A 26896-nucleotide genomic window follows, 5' to 3' on the forward strand; every position below is an offset into this window, starting at 1 on the left:
ATAATTAAAATGTCAAAGGTTAAAGACAAAGAGAGAATCTGAAAAGCAGCCAGAGAAAGACAGTTAGTTACATACAAGGGAGCTACTATAAGATTGTCATATGATTTCTCAACAGAAACATTTCAGGCCAAAGGAATTGGCATGAAATAGTCAAAGTGATAAAAGCAAGGACTTAAAATCAAGACTACCCAGCAAAGCTATCAATTAAAATCAAAGGAGAAATAAAGAGCTTCCCAGACAAGAAAAAGCTAAAGGAGTTTGTTACCACCAAACCATTACTACAACAAATAGTAAAAGGCTTTCTTGAAGAACACAGAAAAGAAGAGGAAGGGGAACAAGGAGAGAGGAACATAGTTATAAAGAATAAAATGGCAAGTACATAATACATGCCTATCAATAGTCAATTTAAATGTAAATGGCTAAAGTGCTCCAATCAAAATACATAGAGTAGCTGAATGGATAAGAAAACAGGACCCATATATATTAGTATGCTGTCTACAAGAGACCCACCTCAGAATGAAAGGTACACAGAGACTAAAAGTAAAGGGATGGAGAAGATATTTCATGCAAATGGAAAGGAAAAAAAAGTGGGGTAGCAATACTTATATCTGACAAAATAGACTTTAAAACAGAGGCTATAGTAAGAGACCAGGAAGGATACTATGTAATGATAAATGGAACAATCCAACAAGAGGATATAACCCTTGTAAACATTTATGCACTCAGTAGAGGACATCTAAAAATATAAAGCAAGTCTTGATGGACATAAAAGGAGAGATCAACAGTAATACTGTTGTAGTAGGAGATTTTAACACCCTGTTGTCTTCAATGGATACATCTTCCAGACGGAAAATCAACAAGGAAACAGTGGCCTTAAATGACACACTAGATCAGATGGATTTAATTGATATCTTCAAAGCATTTCACCCTAATGCAGCAGAATATCATTCTTTTCAAGTACACATGGAACATTTTCTAGGATAGACTACATATTAGGTCACAAAACAACTCTCAATAAATTTAAGAAGATTGAAACTAAATCAAGCATTTTCTCTGACCACAATGAGGTGTAACTAGAAATCAATCACAAGAAAAAAACTAAAAAATACACAAAGATATGGAGGCTAAATAACATGTTATTAAACAATGGATGGGTTAACAATGAAATCAAGGTAGAAATCAAAAGATACCTTGAAACAAATGAAAACGAGAACACAACAACCCAAAATCTATGGGACACAGAGAAAGCAGTCCTAAGAAAGAAATTCATAGCATTACAGGCCTACCTCAGGAAGCAAAGAGAATCTCAAATAATCAATCTAACTTTACACTTAAGTGAGCTAGAAGAAAACCAACAAAACCCAGAGTGAGTAGAAGAAATGAGATAATAAAGATCAGAGCAGAAATAAACAAAATATGATATAAAAATATAAAATCAATAAAACTGAGAGCAGTTTTTTGAAAAGAAAAACAAGATTGACAAACCTTTAACCAGACTGATCAAGAGAATAATAGAGAGGGGGCCCAAATAAATAAAATCAGAAGTGAAAGAGAAGTAACAACTGACTCCACAGAAATACAAAGGATTGTGAGAAAGTATTACAAACAATATATGCCAACAAATTGGACAACCTGGAATGAGATGGATAAATTCCTAGAAACGTATAATCTTCTCAAGCTGAATCAGGAAGAATTAGAAAATCTGAATAGACAGATTACAACTAGTGAAATCAAAATCAAAAGCTCCCAACAAATAAAATCCTAGACTGAATGGCTTCACAGAAGAATTTCCCAAACCTAAAAGAACCAACATCTGTCCTTCTCAATGTAGTCCAAAAAATTCAAGAGGAAGGAAGACTCTAAAGGTCATTTTACCAGGTCAACATTATCCTAATTCCAAAACCAGATAAAGACACTGCAAAGAGAGACAATTATATGACAATGTTTCTGATAAACATAGTTGCCAAAATCCTCAACAAAATATTAGCAAACCGGATTTATCAATACATTAAAAAAATCATACACCATGATCAAGTGGGATTTGTTCTGGGGATGCAAGATTGGTAAAATGCCCACAAGTCAATACACGTGATACACCACAGAAACAAAATGAAAACAAAATATGATAAAAATGACATCATATCAATAGATGCATAGAAAGCATCTGATAAAATTCAGCACCCATTTATGTTAAAAATTCTCAGCAGAATGGGAATAGAGTGAGCATACTTCAAGGTAATAAAGGCCACCTATGACAAACCCACAGCCTCAATGGACAAAAGCTAAAGTGTTTCCCTTAAGATTGGGAACAAGACGGGGATGCCTGCTTTCACCACTACTATTCAACACAGCACTGGAAGTCCTACCTACAGCAGTCAGACAAGGAGAAAAAATAAAAGGCATCCAAATTGGAAAGGAAGAAGTAAAACTGTTGTTATTTGCAGATGCAGTGGTATGTAGAGAACCCTAAAGATTACAACAAAAAACTACTAGAACTGATAAATGAATTCAGTAAAATAACCGGATACAAAATAAGTATCCAGAAACCAGTTGCATTTTTATACACCAATAATGAACTACCAGAAAGGGAAACTAAGAAAACAATAATATTTCCAGCTTTTCAAAAAAAAAACAAAACAAAACAACAAACCACCAAACAACTTTGGAATAAATTTAACCAAGGAGGTAAAAGACCTGTTCTTGGAAAATTATGACCCTGAAGAAAGAAATTGAAGATACAAATAAGTGGAAGCATGTATCATGTTCAGGGATAGGAAGAATTAACGTCATTAAAATGTCCATGCTACCTAAGGCAATCTAGAGATTCAGTGCAATTTCTATCGAGATTACCCATGGTGTTTTTTGCAAAACTGAAACAAATATTTCTAAAATGTATATGGAGCCACTAGGCCCTGAGTAACCACAGCAATCTTGAGAAAGAACAAAGTTGGAAGAATCATGCAACCTGATATCAAGCTATACTACAAAGCCATAGATCAAAACAGTATGGTACTGGCATAAAAACAGACATAGAGATCAATGGAACAGAGTAGAGAGCCCAGAAATAAATTCATTCCTTTATGGTCATATAGTATTTTACAAAAGAGGCAAGAACATACACAATGGGGTAAAGATAATCTATTACTCAATAAATGATGTTGGGAAAATTGGACAGATACATGCAAAAAAATTAAAGTAGACCACCTCTTTAATGCAAAAAAGTTTAAGTAGACCACTTCCTTATACCATTCACCAGAATAAATTCAAAACGGACTGGAAACTTAAATGTTAGTCTCAAAACCATAAAAACCCTGAAGGAAAATGTAGGCAGTACAATCTTGGACATTTCTCAGAAGAATATTTTTTTGGTATGTCTTTTCAGGTAAGGGAAACAAAAAAAACAAACTTGGGACTACATCAAACTAAAATTTTTGCGCAGCAAAGGAAACCATCAACAAAATGAAATGACAATCCACTGAATGGGAGAACATATTTGCCAGTGATGCATTTGATAAGGGGTTAATATTCAAAATTATAAAGAACTTATAAAACTCAACACCAAACAAACAAACAATGCACTTTAAAAATGGGCAAAGGACCTGAATAGACAGTTCTCCAAAGAGTACATGCAGATAGCCTATAGACATATAAAAAGATGTTCAGCATCACTAATCATCAGAGAAATGTGGTGGACCCCGTCCTGCGGAGTCCTCCGATTTGCTGTGGGTGAAATAACGAGTAGTTCCAGACACCAAGTGCTGTCAAGAAAAGGGGAAGGTGATCCTTTCTAGAGGAGAAGGCCCTGAGCCCTTCTCTGAACTAGCTTTAATTGAGAACTACTCAATAAGCAAGCAAAACTTATCAGTCAATGCCTAAAGGCTATATTTGCAGAAAACAGATAGAGATCATAGATAACAATTGAAGGAACTGAGAGGTTTGCCTCAGGTCAGGCTCTGCTAGACTTGGTGATGTCAGATCGGATGATCATTAAGGTACCGCTTCTGATGTTAGGAATTCACTCCTTCTGCTGGGAGCTTCCACATCTGGTTTTTGCTATCAGGGCAGTGCAAAGCAGAGCAAACCTCAGTGGATACAATGTATTCTTTAGGCCTGATTTCCCACAGAACCTTTGGTGTTAGCAACAGATCATGCTGCCTCCAGCATTCTGTTTTCTGGTGGAGACTTACAGGCCCCTTTCAAGGCCTGGCTCGGGTGGGACTCCAATTCCCAGTACCACACAAAGTTGTCCCCAACAGAGAAATGCAAATTAAAACCACAATGAGATATCACCTCACACTAATCAGAATGCCTGTTATCAATATATCAAGAAACAAGTGTTGGTAAGGATGTGGAGAAAATTATCTTGTCCACTGTTGGTGAGAGTGCAGACTGGTGCAGCTACTGGAAAACAATATGGAGTTACCTCAAAAAATTAAAACTGGAACTGCCTTATGACCCAGTGATTCCACTTCTGGGACTATATCTGAAGAAACTCAAAACACCAATTTGAAAGAATATATGCATCCCCATGTTCATTGCAGTGTTATATACAATAGCCAAGATTTAGAAGCAGCCTAAAGTCCATCAGTAGACGTGTGGATAAAAGGGCCACGGTACATTTACATAATGGAATGCTACTCAGCCATTTAAAAAAATAAAAAGAAGGAAACCTTACCTTAAGGGACAGCATGGACAGCCTTGAGAGTATTATGCTAAGTGAAATAAGCTGGTCAAAGAAAGATAATTACCCTATGATTTCACTTATATGAGGCATCTAATGAACAAAATAAACTAACAAAATAGAAACAAACTCAGATACAGAGAACAGACTGATGGCTGTCAGAAGGGAGAGGGATTGGGGGCTGGGTAAAAAGATAAAGGGATTAAGCAAAGAAAAAATACCTCAGAGACACAGACAAAAGTATAGTGTTAACCAGAGGGAAAATAGTGTGGAGATGGGTAGAAGAGGGTAAAGAGGGGATAAATGATGATGGAAGGAGACTTGACTTGGGGTGGTGAACACATAATACAATATTCAGATGATGTATTATAGAATTGAACACCTGAAACCCATATAACTTTATTACCCAGTGTCATCACAGTAAATTCATTAAAGGTTTTTAAAAAAATGAAATTGGCCAGACTTCACATCTCAAGGGAGCTCAGAAGGTTAGATGAGTGAAAGTAAAAATAATTTAATTTGTAGAACATTATTAAGAATGTAAGGGGGAAAACATATTAAAGGAAATTATTTTTAAGAAGAAGAAAAATGAAAAGGGCAGTAGAAAGTTTCAATAGGCACTTGCTCCAGGATATGTGGGTGCAAATATTCTATAATGTTCATTAAAAGCAACCTGAAGAGAGTCTGGGAAGAAATGGACATCCAAGATATATTCCAGAATGGAAAGGTAGAGATTACTGAAGACATCCTAGATCTCAAATTAGAATTTAGGGTATGAAATAATGTTACTATGCCTTGCCATCCTTTGAAACAGTACTCTCTCTGACGTTTTTGATTTTGAAGTTCCATTCTCTAACCATAACAACCTACCCCCTCCATATTCTTCTATTAAACTTGTTCTTTGACCTCATCAAGACCAAGTCTCTTTATCTTTCCTAGTCATCCAGTCTCTGAGAGTAGCCCTGGCTTCACTTCAATTCTCCTGTTGCATTGTGCTGTCAGAAATTTTTTTTGCACTTTTTATTGAAACATTATATACATATAGAAAGGTGTATAAATCATAAGTGTATCACTTGGTGAGTTGCCACAAACTGAGTGCCCTGTGTAACCAGAATCCAAGCAAAGAAATAAAACATTATGATCACCCCAGAAGCTCTTTTTGTGCCACTTCAGTACCCAAACCCAGGATAATTACTATCCTAACTTCTACCACCATTGATTGGCTTGCCTGCTTTGAACTTCATATAAATGGAATTATACAGTATGTGTTGTTGGGTGTCTGACTTATTTCTTTCAATAGTATAGCTTTAGATTCATTAATATTTTTTATATATTGATTGATTTTTAGAGAGAGAGAGAGAGAGAGAGAGAAACATTGATTTGTTGTTCCACTTATTTATGCATCTATTTGTTGATTCTTTTATGTGTCTTGACCTGGGATTGAACATGCAACCTTGGCTACCCGGACAGGGCTCATTCATATTTTTGCATGTAATTGTTCATTCCCATTGCTGTATACAATTTTTATGTATATATCATTATTTATTTATTCTACTGTTAATAGACATTTGTGTAATTTTCATTTTCTAGCTACCATGAAAAGTGCTGCTATGAATATTCTTATTCATGTCTTTAGCTCATACATTTATATAGATCACACAAATATCTCTGGGGTATATGACTATGGAACTGATGAGTTATTAGATATGGGTATGTTGAGCTTTGGTAGGTACTGCCATGGGTTTTTCAAAGTTGTAATAATTTATACTTCCAGCACAGTATATGGGAGTTCTGGTTAACCTAACCTCACCAACTTTTGAATTTTTCTCCTGCTTTTCACTTAGCAATCCTTCTTAAAAGTATGTAGTGGTATCACATCATAGTTTTAATCCGAATTTCCCTGGACAATGATGAAACTGGGCATTTTGACATATATTTTGGTCATTTGGATATCTCTTTTGTGAATTGTCTTTTTACGTATTTTGCCCACTTTTCTATTGAACTGTTTTTAAAAAAACCTTACAGGAGCTCTTTATATGGTACACATATAAGCCCTTTATTAGATATGTATATTGCAAATATCTTCTTCCATTTTCTGGGTTACTTTTTCACTTTGTTAATGATTTCTTTTGATGATCAGAAGTTCTTAATGTTAATGTAGTTCATTATGTTAATATAGTTCAAACACCCTATTAGGTTTTTCCATTATGGTTGGTTTTCCTGTGTGTGTATCCTGTTTAAGAAAACTTTGCAAATTCCAAGGTCACAATAGTGCTATCTTATTTTTTTAAAAAATCTCCATTGTTCTACCTTTCACAATTAGAGCTACAATTCATTGGGATTTTTTGTTGTTGTTTTTGTGTGTGATGGTGTGAGGTAAGAGGCAGCACCATCTACTGAAAAAGAGTATTCTTTTCTGTGGTGTCACTTTTATTTTAAATGAGGTGATCGTGTATGTGTGTGTGTGTGTGTATTCATATTCTATCTGATTCCATTGGTCTTTCCATATTGCTTCAGTATCACATACTAATGTTTGAACCTTTACAATAGGTCTTGATATCTAACAGTTTCAGTATTCCAGTTTTGTTGTTGTTCTTCAAGATTGCCTTCTGTATTCTTGGTCTTTTGCATTTCTTTGTAAGTATTAGAATCAGTTTTTTAATTTACACACACACCCCAGCTTACATTTAACAGAATTGTGTAGATTTTACACATCAGATTGGGAGAATTGATATCTACTGTGTAACTAGTAATTTTAAATTCAGCCTTATTGATACTGTCAGTTCTTCACTTTTTCTTCTGACTTATCCTGTAAACTCTCAGCCCTGGGTTAATTTAGTTGATTGGTTTTCCTTAATTATGTCTTCAGGCTGTTTAAGAAAATCAAACATGATTCTGATTGGACTCTTAAGACTTTTGTGCTACAGTTCTTATTTGTGAATTATTTCCGTTCCCTTTTCCTACAGCAGTTATTCCACTCTTGTACAGTTCTCAAATAACATAATATTTCCTTGCTAATCCTAACCCTGTTCTTAGCAGACTTATGTGTGGAGATATCTGAAAAGAAGTTGGAAGTTGAGGGCCTAAACCTCAAGAGAAATAAATGTTAATACGGAAGATACAGATTTTGAAGCCATTAGCATGGGTATGGATTAGCTTGTTCATATAGTATGTGAAATAGGAAGAGAACTAAGAATATAATCCTGGGGAACAACATCATTTAAAGGCTGGGCTAAGGAGAAAATATAGAGCATGACTAATAGAAGAGGCTACATATGTCGAAGGACTATCAGCAAAGAAATGTACGAGAAATCAAGGGAAAAGAAAGTTTCAAGAAGCGGGAAATGGTCAGTAGTGTTAAATGATGCATAGAGGCCCTGGCTGGGTGGCTCAGTTGGTTAGGACATCGTCCCATACACCAAAAGGTTGTGGATTTGATCCCAGGTTGGGGCACGTACAAGAGGCAACCAATTGATGTTTCTCTCCCCCTTTCCCTTTCTCTAAAATCAACTTTAAAAAAATGATGTGTAGAGGACAAGACCACACTAACTGAAAGGAGGCCAGTGGAGGCCAGTGAAGCTAAGTAGCTTCAGCAAGGGTAATTGTGTTACTAGTAGTAGGTGGAGAAAGTAGAGGTAATGAGTATGGACTGCTCTCTTAAGAACATTGATGGAAATGCTAAGGCAGAAGTTAGTCCAGCTGAAAGAGAAATTATGATAAGAACATTTTTCTTTGAAGTCTGTTGCTCAGAATTCACTTGTTCAAAGCTAAACTCCTCATTCTGCTTTATCTGCTATTCCCTTGCTTTCTTATCTCAGTAGGATCACCTTTTGCCTAGTTGCTCAAGCTGGAAACCTTGGAATGTTCTTTCACTTCTCTGTTAGCACCCCCTCCTCCCATTTAAATGGTAACCAGGGACTCAGGATTTTATCTCAGTAATGTCTCTTTCATTATTCTTTCTCTTGATTTTTTCTGTTGTATTCCTAGGCTGGACTCTCTTTCCTTGACATTGCAGTAGCCTTCTTACTGGTTCTTAATAGTCCTTGCCTCAGTTTCTCCATTTTCCCTTATCCATCTTCACACTGCCCTATTTATCTTTTTAAAAGATGGTTCCCATCATCTGTGTCCACTTAAAAAACTCAGTTGCTGCTCTGGCCAGATGATTTGGTTGGTTGGAGTGCCATCCCGCGTACCAAAAGGTTGTGGGTTTGATTTCCGGTCAGGGCACATAATGTGGGTTGCAGGTTTGATTCCCAGTACGATGTGTACAGGAGGTAGATGATCAGTGTTTTTCACAATGATCTCTCCCTCTCTCTCTCTCTCTCTCCCTCTCTCCCTTCCCCCCGCCCCCTTCCTTCCTCTCCCGCTTCCTGTCTTAAAAAACAAAACAAAAAACTTAGTTGTCTTCCCTTTGCCTACTCGATATAGTACACTAATTCATTAAATAAATAAGCACTGTTTGTGTCAGGTATTGTACTAGGCACTAAGGATTCAGTGCTGGACTAGATAGACATGGACTCTGCTGTCACCTAGCTTAATGGAATGTAAGGCTTTGTACAATTTCAGTTCTAGTTGACCTTTCTAGGATCACCTCCAATTCCAACTCATATACTCCAGTCATTTTGGACTAATACTTTTTCCACAGGCAAAATCCATATAATGAAACTCTGTGTTTGCACATGCTCTTCCCAACCCAGAATGCCTTTCTTGTGTCTGCCTGTCATATTTCTCATCATACATTATTTATTGTCAGGTGGTATTTGTTTCCTTTTAATTAGCCATTCACTGTTAGCTAGTAAAGCGTCTATTCAAATTTGAATTTTAAGAGATATTCTGCAGCTAAAAATAATCTGCATAACTACTCCTACTTCTTCCTGGTACAAGAAGGAAATTTTTGGAGTGAACTTTTTATAGAAAAATAGCTATCTAGAGTTGAAATTTGATTCTGTACTATGCCTCTCTCGTCAATAACAATGCATGCAAAAGAGGTGAAGAGCAGAAATAAGCATGTGAATTTTGGAGAAAATCATTAATGCCTATCTAACTTATAGATTTTTTGGAATTTTGAATTTATTGATCCGTATTCTTCCAATTTAGACTGATGACGAAGAAGAGTCTTTTGTTCTTGAGGATCCTACATTGTTAAACATTGATACTATTGATTCTCACTCCTATGATACTTCATCTGTGGCAAGCTCAGATAGTGGTGACAGGACCAACTTAAAAAGGTAAGTACGCATTCATTTAAATCACACTTGCATGTAATTGAAATACTTGATCATTTAAATTGTGAATATCTCTTTATAGTACAATTTAGTCTGCTGAATCCCTGCATAGGAATTAGAAGCCTCACTTGGGTAGAAATAATATGCTTATTAGACCCTAAAGATTTTGGTATTGCTGAGGGGAGAGAATAAAATGGTGGACGCTATGACTACCATCTCCTAAACCTATAGTAGGAAGCCATAATATAACAGCTGGGGCTCCCAAAAGCAGTAGATCCCTTGAAAAGAGCACAAATCAAACCTGGCACAGTGCAGAAACATTGAGTGTGGTTTACTTCACCATCTTTCTGTTCCCTGCACTCCTCACCCCCTTCTTCCCACTCTCTAAGGTCAGCTCCAGCATTCCTTCATTCTCTTGGAATGGGTTCAGAGGAGAGTCACAAAGATGATTAAAGATTTGGAAAAAGGACTTTTAACCCTAAATATGTTCATTTTGGCTGCTTTTCACCTTCAAAATTCTTGGAGAGCACATGAAAAGGAAAGAGAAATGGAGGAAGCATAATGTAAATAGTTTATTGAATTCATGTGTAACTTTAATGTTGATAAAGTTGTCTGTGTATTTTTGCTCTCATCTTAAATTTTGCCTGTATCAGTGCTGCCTTCTTTAGGTTGTCAGCTTTTGTGGAATAGGGGCCATTGTTGGGTATGTTAACCTGTTCATCATTATTTCCTACACATTGATAACTTAGTTTTTTTCAGCTTTACTGAGATGTAATTGATATACAACATTGTGTAGATATAAGGTATACAGTGTGACCCTTTGATATACATGTATTGCAAAATGATTACCACAGTAGAGTTAGTTAACACCTCCATCACCTCACATAATTACCATTTCTTTCTGGGTTGAAAACATTTAAGATCTGTACTCTTAGAAACTGTCAAATATATATAGGATTGTTAGCTGTAGTCATCATGTTGTATGTTAGATTCTGCAGAACGTATTCATCTTATAACTGGAAGTTTGTACCCCTTGGCCAATATCTCTGCATTTCCCCCACTCCCCAGCCCCTGGCAACTTCTATTCCACTCTCTTTCTGTGAGTTTGGCTTTTTTAGATTTTACATATGAGATTATACAGTACTTGTCTGTCTCTGTCTGGCTTATTTCACGTAGCATAATGCCCTCCAGGTCCATCCATGTTGTCACAAATGGCAGGATTTCTTTCCTTCTCAGTGTTAAATAATATTCCACTGTGTGTGCATGTGTGTGTATACACACATGCCACATCTTTATTTTTCTGTAGATGGACAATTAGGTTGTTTCCATGTCTTGGCTATTGTGAAAAATGCTGCAATGCACATGGGATTGCTGGATCATATGGTAGTTCAATTTTTAATTTTTTGAGAAACATTTATACTTTTTTCCTCAATTGCTGTACCAATTTACATTTCCACCAACAGTGCACAAGGATTCCTTTTTTTCTAGATCCTCACCAACACTTAATCTCATGTGTTTAACCATCCTAACAAGTCTGAGGTGATACCTCATTGTGGTTTTCATTTGCATTCCCTGATGATTAGTAAATGTTGATCATCTTTTCATGTACCTGTTGGCCATCTGTATGTCTTTTTGGGAAAACATCTATTCACGTCCTCTGCCCATTTTTTTCTAAACTTGGGTTTTTTGCTGTTTCTTTTTTTTTAAATATTGCGTTACAAGCATTCCTTATATATTTTTGATATTAACCCCTTATCAGTATATGGTTTTCAAATATTTTCTCTTATTCCATAGGTTATCTTTTTGCTATGCAGAAGCTTTTTAATTTGATATAATCACATTTACTTACATTTGCTTTTGTTTCTTGTGCTTTTGGTGTCATACCCAAAATACTGTTGCATAGACCAATGTTAACAAACTTTTTCCCCTATGTTTTCTCCTACAAGTTTTATGGTTTCAGGTCTGATGCTTATGTCTTTAATCCATTTAATTTTTGTGAGTGGTATAAGTTAAGGGTATAATTTTATTCTTCTGCATGTGATTATCCAGTTTTCCCAGCACCATTTATTGGAGAGCATATTCTTTTCTCCATGGAGTATTCTTGGCTCCCTTGTCAAATATTAGTTTCTGGGCTCTGAATTCTGTTCCATCAGAATATGTGTCTGTGTTTATGCCAGTACTCTACTGTTTTGATTACTATAGCTCTGTTATATAGTTTGAAGTCAGGAAGTGTGATACCTCTAGCTTTGTACTTTTTTTCTCAAGGTTGCTTTGGCTAATTGGGGTTATTTGCATTTCTATATGCTAACATCAACATGTCAGAAAAAGTAATAAAACAATTCCATTTACAATAGCATCAGAAACCATAAAGTACTCAGAAATGAATTTAACCAAGAAGGCAAAAGAGGTGTATACCAAAAATTTTAAGACACTGATGAAAGAAATTGGGAAGACACAAATAAATGGAAAGATATCCCATGTTAATAGATTAATATTGTTAAAATATTCAAAATACTCAAAGCCATTATAGATCTAATACAATCCCTATCAAAATCCCAATTGCATTTTTCCACAAAAATAGAATAATCCTAAACTTTGTATGGAACCACCATAATTTAAATGTTTTTGATGATCTGATCACTACGTAATTAAAAGATACAGTGTTCTCTTTTTGCTTGCATGATGTCAGAACTTCCTTGCATGGCACCAGCCTGGACCCTGCTTCCCCTTTTTATCTAATCTGAGCACTCCCACCCCCATTCTCCTGGTTTATGCCTTTTATTTACTCACACTCCCCTCACACACTGTGTACCTTTATATCTTCATATTTTTTAACTATTTTTTTTTTTTTTTTAGAGAGAGGAAAGGGGGTGGGGGGGAGAGAGAGAGAGAGAGAGAGAGAGAGAGAGAGAGAGAGAGAATTTGTTGTTCCACTTATTTATGCATTCATTGGTTGCTTCTTGTTTGTGCCCTGACTGGAGATCGAACCTGCAACCTTGGTGTACAGGGATGATGTTCTCATCAGCTGAGAACCCAGCCAGGACTTACATCTTTATATTTCTGCTTATGCTTTTTTATAGCCTGACAGACTCCTAGATATCCATCAAGGTTAGATAACACATCTTCTCTTTTCTATAGCTGTTTCTGTTATCCCTCTATTAAACAGGATTAAACTCTAGTTTATCTCATTTCTGTAGTGCTTTATTCATTTTTCTTTTCTAAATCCTTTAACAGTGAGCTATTTATTAGTCCTTCTAGCTAGGCTATGAGGTCCATGAGAATAGGAACCTGGACTTTATTATTTTTATATCTCTAGAGTATTCTTTAGCCACACAGAGTAGGTGCTCAATGTTTGGTAAAAGATTTAAAATTATTTTTTGTATGATGATAGTAGGGTAAGTGAAAGGAGCTGTTAGGAGAAGCAGCACAGAATGAATAATGAGTGGGGAATTTGAAGTGGTTGGCTGAAGAATGAGAGGGTGGCTATAGGCAGCAGGAGGGCAAGAAAGGTGGGCAAGGGTAGAAGGCAGGTAGAGGTGATGAAGACATGCTCTCTCGGCAACCTTCTGGTGAGTAGTAGAACCTTTTGCTGTATTAAGGTGACAAGGAACAGTCTGAATCAGAGAAAAAGAAATGACGGCTTTATTCATTTCTGCTTGGCTTCTCTGAGGTTCAAGTGGGTTTAGTACAACATCTTAATGTGGGACTATTAGACTCTTTATGCCTCTTTGAAAAACGCAGCTAACAAATAATATACAGTGTTTTTTTTCCACTTTTCTTGTTTTTGTGTGTGTTTATTCTTTCAAAGTTTTGAGACCCTGCCTTTTCAAATTTTTTTTTTCTGTTCTTAAACTTTTTTTTTCTTTTTTTTTAAAGGAAGAAGAGATTACCTGATTCTTTTTCGCTTCATGGATCTGTTATGCGACATTCACTTTTGAAGGGGATTTCTGCCCAGATAGTGTCTGCAGCTGTAAGTATTTTGTTCTCTTCCCCTAGCTTTATAACCTGCAATGGCATAATGAAGTAGGAATGAGCATAAAACAAAGCACAGCACTTCTCTTGGCTCGAGGCTTAAGAAAAATAGAATCTGGCTTTCATGGATTTTGTGTGATTATTTTTGACTCATAAGACATGGCTACACATCTTGACATAGAAATTAGTGCAGCCCTGAAATAAAGGTCTGCTCAGAGTCTCGGGTGTGCCTAAATGAAATATGGCAGCAATCCCAAAGGAAACACTATCTGCCTTTTCTTTAAATTCCTTTTCAGTTTAGCTGCCATCTTGTATATTTGGTTGAGGTAGAGTGCTTGTTTTTTTAGTCTTCTAATATGGAGAAATGATTGTTCAGAATCTTTTACAACTGATCTTTTTTTTTTTTTTTTTTTAATAATTCACAGTTTCTTTTCATGTATTCTTTATTTACTCTTAGAACTTTGAAAGTAGGGAAAGCCATGTCCTATTTTCAAATGAGAAGACAGGTTTAGAGAGGTGATACTAACTTTTCTTATTACATCATTGGGTTAGGGGCTAGCGGAGCACTCCAAGCCTAGAGCTTGTTTGTTGTGAAATGGAGGTGGTATTAGTGAATGTGTCCATTGGATAATGGCTGGAAGAGAATATCTGTGGTCTTCTTAAAAAATGATTTAGAGCACTGGGTTAATGCAAAATTATTTAATAGTTCATCAAGACAATAGACACTGATTCTGGTATATTTTATCAAATTTTCCTTTGACCCCAAAACCTATAGTTTTATGTGGACTGTCAATTTTAGTTTTCTGAGGTCAATATGCAGATCTTGTATATAATGATGATGATGATGATTATGATGATACATTCATACCCCAAGAACTTGGATGTGTTATGTTCCTTTTGTGAAGTTTAATTGGCATTTGTCATGTTTATTGTGGACAAAGTTTTGACTTTTCAGTAGAGTAAGAGATAGATACAGAAATAGCATTATGATACCATAACAACATTGCAGTTTTCAGGTTTATTAAAGAAAGCTCTTATTGCAGATACCAAAAAAAAAAGAAGGAAAAAAGTATTCTCTGTGGGCAATTGGTATACCCTGACCCAGATCATATATCATGAAGTCACTTTAAATAGAGAGATAGCCAAGCAATGGAGGAAACCTGGGCAATTGTCCTTCCTCTTTTAGGTGGAGAGTAACTCATATTTTCTAGAATGGGAACCACCTGTTGAGGATTACATTTCCATGACGTTTTCTGAATTTAATCCTTATGTAGGTGATGAAATTCATTCCTTTCAAAATCAAGATGAACCAGAACAGTCATTTGACCCACCTGTGCAGTTTTAAAAATATTTTGAATAATGGAGACTGAACTAAAACTCAGACACTGAACAATGATTAGATAAATCTGTTATTTAAAAGGGTTTCTTCTCCTTCATGAAGAAGAGGGGAAAAAGTCTAATAAATCCCAGAGTGTTTGCATTCTATTCTTATTTCATTGCTATGGCTGAGCTCCTTTGGTATGTTAAAATGAGAACTGCTTTTCCTGTGACGGTCTTCATACTCTGCCTTCATAATTCTAGATTACCAGCTCAATTTAAATTGTATGCTTTTCTGTGATGGTTGGTTTATTAACATGTAAAGCTAGTTATATTTTTTGGTTTTTCTCCTGAATAGTTGTTCAATAATGCCTTCAGCCATGTGCATAGTGATGTTATTAGGGCCGCTTAGGGCCTTGATCATCAGGGCTTTGTAACCCAGGCCTGGAGAACACTTGGGAGAGATGAAACTTTCAGAGTTTTGAACTTCGTTGTTTAATTTTGGAAACCTCCTCAAAGTAATATGACATGTGACTCTATTGAAAACTAATTCCAAATAAATTTTAAAAGATATTTATCATTTTAATGATCACCTAAGATAAAAGCGATACCTTAGCACGGTGTTTTTGCAAAACATGTCTAATGTGTAAGAATCTCCAGGAGTGCTTATTAAAATGCAGATTCCTGGCACCACCCCAGACCTACTGACTTGGAATGTCTAGCAGTATAACACAGGGACCTGCATTTGAGCAGGTATCCCAGGGGATTCTAATGCATCTGGCTTTTTAAAACCATCACCCTAAGATGTTGCAACACCAATACTAAAATTCTGTAACCTCTAAAATGCTTCCTACATCTGTGGTTTTTAGTTTTTAAAGTTAGCTGACTTCTGATTTCATTATTCAGGTTTCATTTTGAATATTGTTTATGTTCTCCATCTGCTGTCTCATTCTTTCACTCTGTCTGGGACACACATCAATCATTAAACAAGTATTTATTGCTTGCTTCTTAATTGCCGAGCATTGTGTTAGGCAAGCTTTACATATACATCTCCACACAAAGTTGTGTATATCCTGCTGTCTAGGATATTGTACGTAGCAGTCTTGGTGATTGTTCTTCCTCATATTCCCATGCACTGGAGAAAGTTTCTTTAGTTCTTGGGCAGGTCTACTAAATAGGATAAAATAGATTCTTCCTTCTGAGAGATTTTGATACCTTGCTGACCACATTGATAGGGACAGACGTACTTGTAGAAAAGAAATGTGGGATGATATAAAGAGCCTGGCTGGGACCTGGAAGCCCTGAGTTTGAGGCCCAGCTCTGCCCCTTGCTGAATAATCTTGGGCAAGTCAAGTAAACTGTTTGAAACTTTTACTTTCTTAATCTGGAAAATCAGAATACTACTACCTGTTTTATCTCTCTCTCTAGGTTTGAGAATCAAATAGTATGAAAGCTCTTTGCTATTACAATGCTAATCATTGTAATCTATTACTATTATTTAAAGCTATAGAAGCATCATATAGTTGCCTTTACGTTTATATAAAACTTTCTTTATATTTAGTTTGATTCTCAGGACAACTCATTGACATAGGGCAGTAGTTGCTATTTCTTGAGCACATGAGGTGTCTAATATCCAGAAAGGTTTGGTGACTTTCCTAAGGCCATACAATTATTGGTAAGGGGTTGAGATCAGCACTTTATTTTTGATATTCTTATGCTTGAGAACTGACTGAATATACCTTGTTCAGGTTTTATTCAGGGGTTATTGCATAATCTGCTGGATAGGAAGCTCCTACCTAGAGGAAGAATATCTTTAACACATGTCTTCTTTTTCTAAAATCTTATATACTCCTATTTTGACCCATAGCACTTATCCTTTATTTACATTGTTGAAACTGAAACTTTTTTCCTCTCTCTTTTCCTTTACCTTTTCATTTATAATCAGTACCTTTCCTGAAGCATGTTATAGTAAGTAAAATAAACTGATCTTACTCTCTTCTTCTTTATATTTTGTTGGTATATTCAACTTTTTTAGTCTCTTAGAGGCAAAACAAAGGTTCTACCTCTTCTCTGAATTGATTTGGATCGAAGTATATGTAAAGAGAAGGCCTTATACCGTTTTCTGTTTTATAATGAGAATATATTTTGAAGCACTTGTTTTTCCTCTAAATTTCATTTAGGACAAAGTAGATGCTGGCTTACCTACAGCAATTGTAAGTATACTTTAAATTATTCTTTAAAGGTAAGCTTTCTGTTTGATTGGGCTATTCTTCTAATGTTTAAAGTTATTATATAAATTATCATGCCAATAAATTTACCAGTTATTTATTGACAGTAATCAGGTTTAAAATTTATCCACGTTGATTGTTTTCTTTGTAGTGTATGTTACTCTTCAGGCTTTTGTTTGAGAAGCATATGATGGAATAATGATTAGCATTTTCCAGATTCATTTGTAGGTGTTCTGCCCTGCCCAAGTAAATTGGCTCCTTCTGTAATTTTGCCTTCCTTTGGTTATAGGGAGTAGAAAACAGTGTTTGGTAAAATCACTTTGTGGTAAATAATACATTTAACAGCTCTGAACTCTATTGCCAGTCCTGCCAAGTAAATCTGTGGAGTGATTATAGAAGACTGGGGCATATTGAAAGCATACTAGTGCCCTCTTTTTCTTGACTATTTCCAGCTGCCTCCTGTAGCTTTCTTATTAGTTAATTGGTGAGGAAGCCGGCTGAATTTTGAACATTTCTGGTGCCTCTTGGCTCCTGGGAATAAACTAGAGAAGAGCGTCTTAATTCCTTCTCCACACCTCATAGGAAGTTCTTGGTTGGGTAACATAACTGCCTCTTGCTTTGTCTCGGCCCCTGATTTTTTTGTGTTAGAGGAAGCTAAGTGTCATGTGTTTCTCCATAATGTTGGATATATGATAGTTTTTATATTGTTACTCTTAGAGTAAATTTAAAGAGATTCCCAGAAATAAAATGTCCTGTTTTGTCTCCTTGATGAAAGTCTCTTCCTTTGTAATAGTCGGTATGTTATTTGGTGCCTGGAGGAAGGAAGACCAACAAATTCAATCCTGCTTAAGATCCTTGGTGTACTATCTTAACATACAATCTTTCCTTTTGTTCTCAGGCAGTGTCCAGTCTGATAGCAGTGGGTACATCTCATGGATTGGCTTTAATATTTGGTAAATTTTCTAACTTTCTTACTTTCTTTACTTTAAATATTAAGTGTCCTTTGGATTTTATAATGTCTTTTAGTCATAATTTACACAGTGAACTTTATTTTCTTGGAAAGAAACATAAAAACTTGAAAAGTAGTATTTTTATAGATAAAAATTACTCAACTCAGCTTCATTTTGTTGCTTCTTGCAAATTTATTTTCTTTATGAATTTATGAGCTATTATATCTATTGACTCTGCAGACCTAGACAAAAAGAACAAAGTTGGAAGGGACCTTAGGTTGTCATCTTGTCTGCCTTTAGTTGATGGCGGGGGGAAGGTAGTAGGGGTGATTTTTGATCTTAAACTATGTCTGAGTCCTAGGTATTCTAGAAGATCTTCAGGAAAGAGATTCTCAGGAATTCTTAGTAATTTACAGTAACTTTCACTGACAGTTTTTTTTTTTTAATTTCCACTGTAAATCCCTCTAAACTGAAAAAACGTTTTTAGCCCCTAATCACATATTTTTTGTTGTTGTTGAGGCAAGTTAACTAGTTTCATTTTTATGATAGAGGTTAGTCTTACATATTTTCTCATTTTATTTTAACCTGAGACCAAATAACCCTAATTTCATTTTCTTTTCTTTTCTTTTGAATTCAGTACTATGAGCAGAACATTATTTTTTTTTATTTAAAAACTATTAATTTTTTTTGTCACTTTTAGTGTTCTTCCCTGGATTTTAAGTCTTTTTCATCTCTCTTAAGTGGAATTCCTGATGACACTGTATTTCATCAAGTAATCTACAGGATATTCTGTAAGGATTACTGGGGAATGCTTTAATAGAAGAACCACAATCTGATCTCTTTTGGCATTACATCTTACCATATTAGTTATTTTTCCTTGTTTTTGAACAGTTTGACTTCCTATTTATAAAATTGTCCATTATGCCAAAAGCCTTATTTATTATGTGATTTTCATACCCAGTCTTTTCAAAGATGATCAATATAAATATGAGTTTTATTGTTTGGAGATGAGAAGAATGGAAACAAAAATAAAATTTTCTTGAGAGAACTATAGAATTGACTCTTTAAATAATATTTTTCTTATTCCATTGTTGATACGTGTTCATAATAGAAAATTTAGAAAACATAGATGAACAAAAGGTTGAAGATACTAAATACCAAATTCTCCCACACAGGGATAGTCCCTAGCATTTCTGTATAGCCTTATAATCTTTTTTCTGTGTGTGTGCCTGTGTGTGTACACGTGTGCTCGCACACATATACCTGTCCCCAAATGGTATCGTGTAACTTGTAACCTGCTCTTTCATTATAACGAACATCTTTCCATGTAATTATATATTCACCTGTAATATTCTTAATGACTACACATTATATTCTTTTAAATGGATTCACCATAATTTGCTTAATCATTTCCTACTCTAAGATATTTAGGTTATTTCTCAACAAATAATATAGCGCTGAACATTTTTGTTACTGTATTTTTGTACATATGATTACTCTCTTAGGAAAAATTCCTAAAGTCCTAAGTCATAACTTGGGTCAGGGTATGAACATTTAAACGCTTCTAATGTGTATTGCCTAATTGCCTTCCAGAAAGTTTTATCAACTATCAGGTGTAGAAATGCTTGGTTTTCTATGGGGCATACTTGATACTGAATTGGTAAAATTTTGGGAAAGGAACTTAGAAGGTCTTTTAGTTCCATCCCCTTATTTTATATATGAGGTGCTTGAAATCCAGACAGGTTAGGTGACATGCACAGAGTCAAAGTCAGAATCAAGGAATATGGAACCCTTGATTAGTGCATTTCCACCATTCTGAGCAATACTGTCCTGAAAGAAAGGGAGGCCAGTTCCAAGATACATGAATAAAAGAACTAAGGCGAATGAGGATAGAATATACTGCGTATGTTCAGTAGAACGCATGTTCTTTGTTCCCACTTACCACTACTTTTCCTCAGCTCTACCTGCTTTACCATTCCTCCCTTACCACAAGGTTATAAGACTATGTGCCTGCTTGTAACCAAACTCCTGTAGAGCTTACTGCAACAAATTAAAAAGACTACTTAAAATAAAAACTACCAGAGGAGAAGAGTACATTGTTTCTACTGCATCCTTAATTTCCTTAGGCCTGCTTCCTAATTTTATTTAAATCCCATCAACTTTCTGATGAAATAGTAATCTTTGATTACAGTCTCATGGAAAAGAAAGTATGCCAAAATGAACATTTTGAGAAAGAATCTTAGTATTCTGGTTATGCTTTGGGTTTTTAATTATGTGTTAAAAATTTTTACGCATTTTTATAGGAATTATATATTTGGACAATGAGTTTTAACAAATGGATTCAAATTTGCTTGAAAGCTAGGGGCAAATGGCAGAATAATAATAATATTATGAAGTGCCTAGATTAGAAATCTGGGTTAAATCTGACCTCTTCTAAAAATCTTCATTGATCAAAGAAAAAAGTATAGAAGGAAAACCTATACTTGTTAAAGTACCAGTAGATTCCCCTTTGGAATAGTGACTGAAATGTTAAAGTAGTAATCATTATGGGCTTCATCAAGATTGATGTATGTTCCCTGTTCTTATGGAATTAAAGATATATGGTATTTATTGTGTACCTTGGTTCTTACCTATGTGAAGGATCTCAAGAATTCAAATCTTAATAGTGATGTTCCTCTATCCCAAGGACCTTAGTTTTTCACCTTTCAGGTGTTAGCATACTTTAGTAGATTATATTTTTGAAATTTTATACAAATTTCAAATGTAGATTACATCTGAAATTTACTTATGTAAATAAGTAAATCCAAGTCAAACTTAATAGACTTGGATTTACTCATTGTTCTGTAATTGGAATATTATGCCATTTCTCCTTTCCCATAATCAATACCTGAATGTAATCATAAACTCTAGAGACATCAGTTAACCACATTTAATATCCTTCCTATAGATAACTAAAATTTGTCACTTAAACTCTTGAAATTTTACATGTCTTTTCTCTGAACTTCTGAACTGATCTCTTCTTTCTCTCTCTTGATCTTTTCTCCATGGATTCAAAGGAAAAGGTATTGTAATTTTGGTTTGCATGAGTGACTTTTTTTCTTTTGACCTTTTTAATGTTGAAAGAGAATGCTATCAATTACAATCAATGCCCTCTTATGAAATGCTCATGGAAGAAAAGCATTTAATTGAAAGATTGGTTAAAGCAGGGACTTGTTAAAAATTATAAATGTATGCATACCTTCAATGTTTTTTTAACTGAAAATATATAAATATTCATTTTCCCCTTAATCTTTTGATATATACCAAAGCCTTTACTTTGAGTTAGTAGCTCCCATATGGAGGTCTGCGGCATCTCTTTTGGCACAAACTGCAACAATGGTAGGTCATACAAAGTTTGCACTATTCATTTTTAGGCATCTGTGAATCAGTCAAGGAGTCCCAAATAACTAGATTTTCAGGAAACTTCTCTTCAATCTTCTACAGTTACCTTGTGCATACCTTATTTCGTGACAGTTTTAGAAGCAATTTATCTTTATCACATTTTTCTAAAGCATTCATTTAGTTTTTGTAGAAACAATAGCCTTTTCTTTTGCACTCTATTTCATCAGTATGTATATTGTTAATTAAGTTTTTAAAGTACAGCAGTGTCACAGTGGCATGGATGGCATGAACAGGTTTGGGGACGAACACAAATGGCTCTTTGTACACATCAGCATTCTAGAAAAAGGCTAGTTAACCATGGGGATGCAGTGTCACCTGGGCCTCAATAGGTAACCTTCATGGCTAGAATGAGAACTTTAATTCTGTGTGTTGGTTAGATGGAGGTCAGGAACTAAAAGTGTTTCTGTTGCTGTATAATCATTGATAAGAAATGTTTCTTAATATCTCTTTGCTTCTCCTTTGGTCTTAGAGAATATTTTAATATGTTCAAAGGATAAGAAAAGAGTTAATACTGAAGAGTGATGAATACTGGCAATAAAAGTAGAGTTCTACACACACAATTAAATTTGATTCCTTCTAGGATCTAAGTATTTCCTATTGGGTTGGCCAAAAAGTTTGTTTTGTTTTTTCGGTATGATGGCTCTAGTAGTGCTTAGCCTTCTTTAATGTTATTCAAAACACAATTTTGTTAGGTTGTATTCTGACAGCTGTCTTATCAGTTTCCATTTAAAAAAACTTATCAACATTGATGAATTTTTTTGCAGCCATTTTAATATTAAAGAAGGAAGAAGATACACAACATTTTCAGTGTATTCTATATTATTTCAAGAAAACTAAAAATGCAACTGAAATACAAAAAAAGATTTGTGCAGTGTATGGAAAAGGTGCTGTGATTGATTGAACATGTCAAACATGGTTTGTGAAGTTTCTTGGTACTGTTGACATTTTGGCCAAATAATTCTTTGCGGTGGGGCTGTCTTACGCATTGGAAGATGTTTAGCAGCACCTGGCCTATACCCACTGGAAGCCGATAGCAGGAGATAGCTGACATACTCAAAATATCCAAATCAATAAAGTTATTGGTGAAAATGAAAAATACGTCTTTTATTTTATGGAAAAAAACATACATACTTTTTGGCCAACCCAATACTTCACAGTTTTTAGGAACTAAAAACAAATTAGGAGTAAAGAAAGAGAGGATTGGGTTGATTTTGGAATTGGAGAGAGAAGAGAAATTCTGAAAGTGTGTTCAAATTTAGTTGTATAGCTATTACAGGCTTTATGCATTTTTTGTGACTTTTCTTTGCTGTTCAGCACATCACTCCTCAGTCCAGAATATGCTAAGGAGATCTGCCGTAAACAAGGTACACTTTGGAAGGTACACTAATAAAAGAAATAGGTATAATTCATTGTAGTGTCAAATAGATGTGCTTTTTGTGATATCTTTGGCTTCAAGTTCTTTTAATTAATTCATAAGCTATTTATTGTTAATAATCATCTCTTGCATTTGTACCATTTTGTAGTTTTCAAGTTTTTATAGGCATTTTCTTTTCAAGCTATATGCTAATTATGTGAAGTTTATAGGAAAAATGATAGTCTCATTTCCTATTTCTTACCAAGTCATTTGCTTCATAAGGACCCACTTCAATTAAAAAAAAAAAATTAAGTTGACAATGCCAACCAAATGTGGTTTTATATGAATTTGTGAATGAAATTAGATGTACTACTAATTTACTCTCCCCCCCCCCCCCGCCAACAATAGACAAAGGAGATTTCAGAGAGTAGGGGGAGAATAGAAATTTTCCATCTAAATTAATGAGAGCAAGAGCCCCCTTGAGAGTAGAATGTGGAAAGAGCTCTGATTTTCATCTTTCTTGCTTCTGTCCATGTCCTGTTGTTCTTTCTATATAACTACAAGGTTTAAGTGTTTAGAAGAGGTTTTATTTTTATTTTCATCAAGTACCTTTCCCCAGAATTGTCCAGAATGACCTGGACTGCAGAATGTTTAGTTATTCTAGCAAAGAAACCTCTCCAATAAAACTCTGCTTTCTTTTTTCTACAGAAATCTACATTTTTTGAAGTTAGTCTAAATTGTATAATAGCTAGTTTGTCAATATGATACCATAAAAATAGAATGTATAAAGACAGCAATAAGAATTGATAATTATTTTTTGGAGTTAAAATAGATTATACTTTATATACTGTGCATTACTTTATAGTCATGCTACCTTATAAAGGGACATTATAAAGATAATGAATACGTTGTTGAGGGGAGTACCCTGTTCCCCGTAGAGTGCCCTTGAGAGTAGATGTCAGTGAGAGTAGATGCAGAGTGATGTGAGGGAGTGATGTGATGAGGGGCGCAGCCCCTGCCAGGGGGACAGGTGTTGTCTCCTCAGGGGCCTGTTTTCCCAAAGCTTCCTTGCTCTGCTCCAGCTTTGGGGCCCTCTCATCAGTCGGTGAGGCTATAGTCCCTGAAACCAGGCGGGACCATTCCCAACACATTGTAAACATGAAGAAAAAAGTCCAGAATATTTTCTTTACCACAGTCCTATGGGATGTAAACTTAATACATCTTTCAGAAATGACCAAGGTTGATAATTTAGTTTCTTGTCTTAGTTAGTTTTTAGTACATGGGACCCACAGTCAGGAAAGCAGAGTCATGTTTGGGTTTTTAACCTAGAAATCAGGTAAATCTTTTTCTTTCACTCTTTTCTTCTCTATTTCCTCTTTCTTAATGATACCCTGATTTTCTATTTTATCATATACCTTCTCCTATTCTTACTTCTTCTGATCTATAAGAATACTTAGTCTATTTTAAAGTATGAACTTTGTTAAATTAGAAAACAGTAGTACCATCACTAAGTTTTGGTGGATCAGACCTGTGTAACATCAAGTATTTTTTGTGGCCTAGATACCATACAGCCATCAGTTGGGTTGGAATCCTTGGGACGGTAGAGATTGCTATTATGAACGGCAAATATTCTTACAGTATTCACTTTGGATGGGCAAAAGGACTTCCATTATATTATTCCCTAGACCTAAGAATGGATGTTTTTAGGCTCTGTCTGATAACTAGACTTACCCTTGTAGAAGGAAGATTTGCAAATGTATAAGCTATTCAGGTGATTGTCAGATGCCTATGAGTGCGAGGCACCATACTGGGTATTCTGGGAGTGTTAATTCACTCAGAACCTTGGCCTTAGTGAGATCTTAGTCTCATTGTGGAAGTAAGACGTATTTACCTCCAAAAAGTAGCATGTGGATGGTGCTAAAAAATAAAATTCAAGTGAGTAAATTTTAAAGATCTTACTGGCTTTATTCAGTGATTCATGAATCAGGCAGCAGCACCTGACACAGCAATTTTCAACACTGGTGTGCGGCAAGAATTTTTAAAACATGCTATACCTGACTGTTTAGTCAGGGGCATTGACCTCTTTTCCCTTAGATTGTCAAATTTAAAAAATGACAACAAGAAACATGTATAAAGGACCCATGGACAAAGCCAAAGGGGGATAGGATTAAGGTGGGAGGTGGTGGTGGGTGGGGAGGAGGTGGGGGGGGGAATGGAGACAACTGTACTTGAACAACAATTAAAAAAATGACAACAACCAACACAACAATAGCTGTCCAGTGTGAATGAATCAAAATTATACCTTTTGTCAGATTGGCAAAAGATAGACTTTTTGGTGTGCTGCAGAATCGTAATAATTTGTGTGTGCCATAAGATGAAAAAGGTTGAACATCGCTGATCTAACAGATATAAAGGAGCTTCAAGAAGCTCTACAAAATGAAGGACTTTTGTAGGCAGAAGGGAGTGGGACAAGGAAGTTACACTAGCAAAAAGTACGTTGGTTGTGACAAGGTCACCTTCCACGGGGGTCCATCCGGCAGACTACCTAACTAGGACTGACTAGGCAATTCTCGACTGACTGGTTTAAGATTCCATTCCTGGGAGAAGCCAAAACTGGAATTAAGTGTTGAGTCTCAGTTTGGTCATATGGGGCCTAGCAAAAATGACCCCATTTTGGGCATGTTTTCTTGTTTTTAATGCTAGTCATGGGAGGCACAAACAATTGCCAGGAGAGTTGAGAAAATTCCACATTGTGCAAGTATGGTGGGTTTATTTATTTTTTCCCTCTAAACAGTTAAATTTTGTAGCCATGCCTTCTTATATTTAAATTTTTTATTTTATGTTTTTCAAGTGGGTACAATAATGAACACTACACAAAGTAAGCATTGCCTAAGAGACGCCCTAGAGGAACTTTTTTTTAATTATTAGATAATAAAGTTTAATAAATATTTGAGTGCCTCCTGTAGATATCAGAGTGATTAAGACAAATTCCTTTCCCCTAAATAACTCATTCTATTAGAGATTTGAATTATTTGTTTTTAGCATATCAAGTATTGATGCTTGAAATAAGTACTGTTAATTTGCTTAGTAAACCTTTTATTCATGGATAATATAAATTTCAGTCAAACTCTAAATAAGTAAATTTTGATTTTTGAACTTTTAAAGCTATTTTAAAAGATGGTATTCGCTGTAACTTTTCATCCTGAAAATAGCAAAGAACTATGATTCTGAAATGAGGGTGATGAAAGATGGTTTGTTTAAGGAGATACAGGTTTCTTATGGTTTTTTTCACTTACCATTAGCAAATTTTGTATTACGCTTCCTTATAGATTCAGGTTCCCCCTACCTGCCCCCTGCATTCTTAGTGTCTAATTCAATGCCCAGCCTCTACTAGGTGCTTAATTCATATATTTAAAATGAATGTAACTCCATTATTTGATTCTTGCTAACTCCCAAGTTTTTGAAAACAATCCTATACTAAATTCAGGGTCTGGCAGAAGTAACACCTGCTTGAGTGTGGTTGGTAGGATAATAATATGGGTGTAATAATTTATAGTTTTAATTTGAACATTTCACCTAAAATGTCATATGGTATGCTGAAGTATGATACTGTTATGTTACAGAATTACATGCTTATGATTTTGTAATAAAAAAAAGGGGCATTATTTGTGCTGGACCCTGTATATATTTATTCACTTCTTTCGTTTCTTCCATCTGATTTTACAAAT

The 26896-nt window shown here is 35.2% G+C and overlaps 1 protein-coding gene across 1 annotated transcript in view; it reads left to right on the top strand.

Annotated features, from left to right (window-relative positions):
- Positions 1–26896, top strand: part of VPS8 (VPS8 subunit of CORVET complex) — a 261129-nt gene that overhangs the window by 21221 nt on the left and 213012 nt on the right. Inside the window, exons 4-7 of the mRNA XM_054585065.1 lie at positions 9779–9909; positions 13783–13876; positions 17376–17408; positions 18322–18376. Of these exons, the coding sequence (XP_054441040.1) occupies positions 9779–9909; positions 13783–13876; positions 17376–17408; positions 18322–18376 (313 nt within the window). The remainder of the gene's footprint in view (positions 1–9778; positions 9910–13782; positions 13877–17375; positions 17409–18321; positions 18377–26896) is intronic.

The sequence above is a fragment of the Pteronotus mesoamericanus genome, unplaced genomic scaffold (assembly GCF_021234165.1).
Source record: "Pteronotus mesoamericanus isolate MK-2021 breed Mesoamerican mustached bat unplaced genomic scaffold, CSHL_Meso_final contig_82, whole genome shotgun sequence".
Lineage (NCBI taxonomy): Eukaryota > Metazoa > Chordata > Mammalia > Chiroptera > Mormoopidae > Pteronotus > Pteronotus mesoamericanus.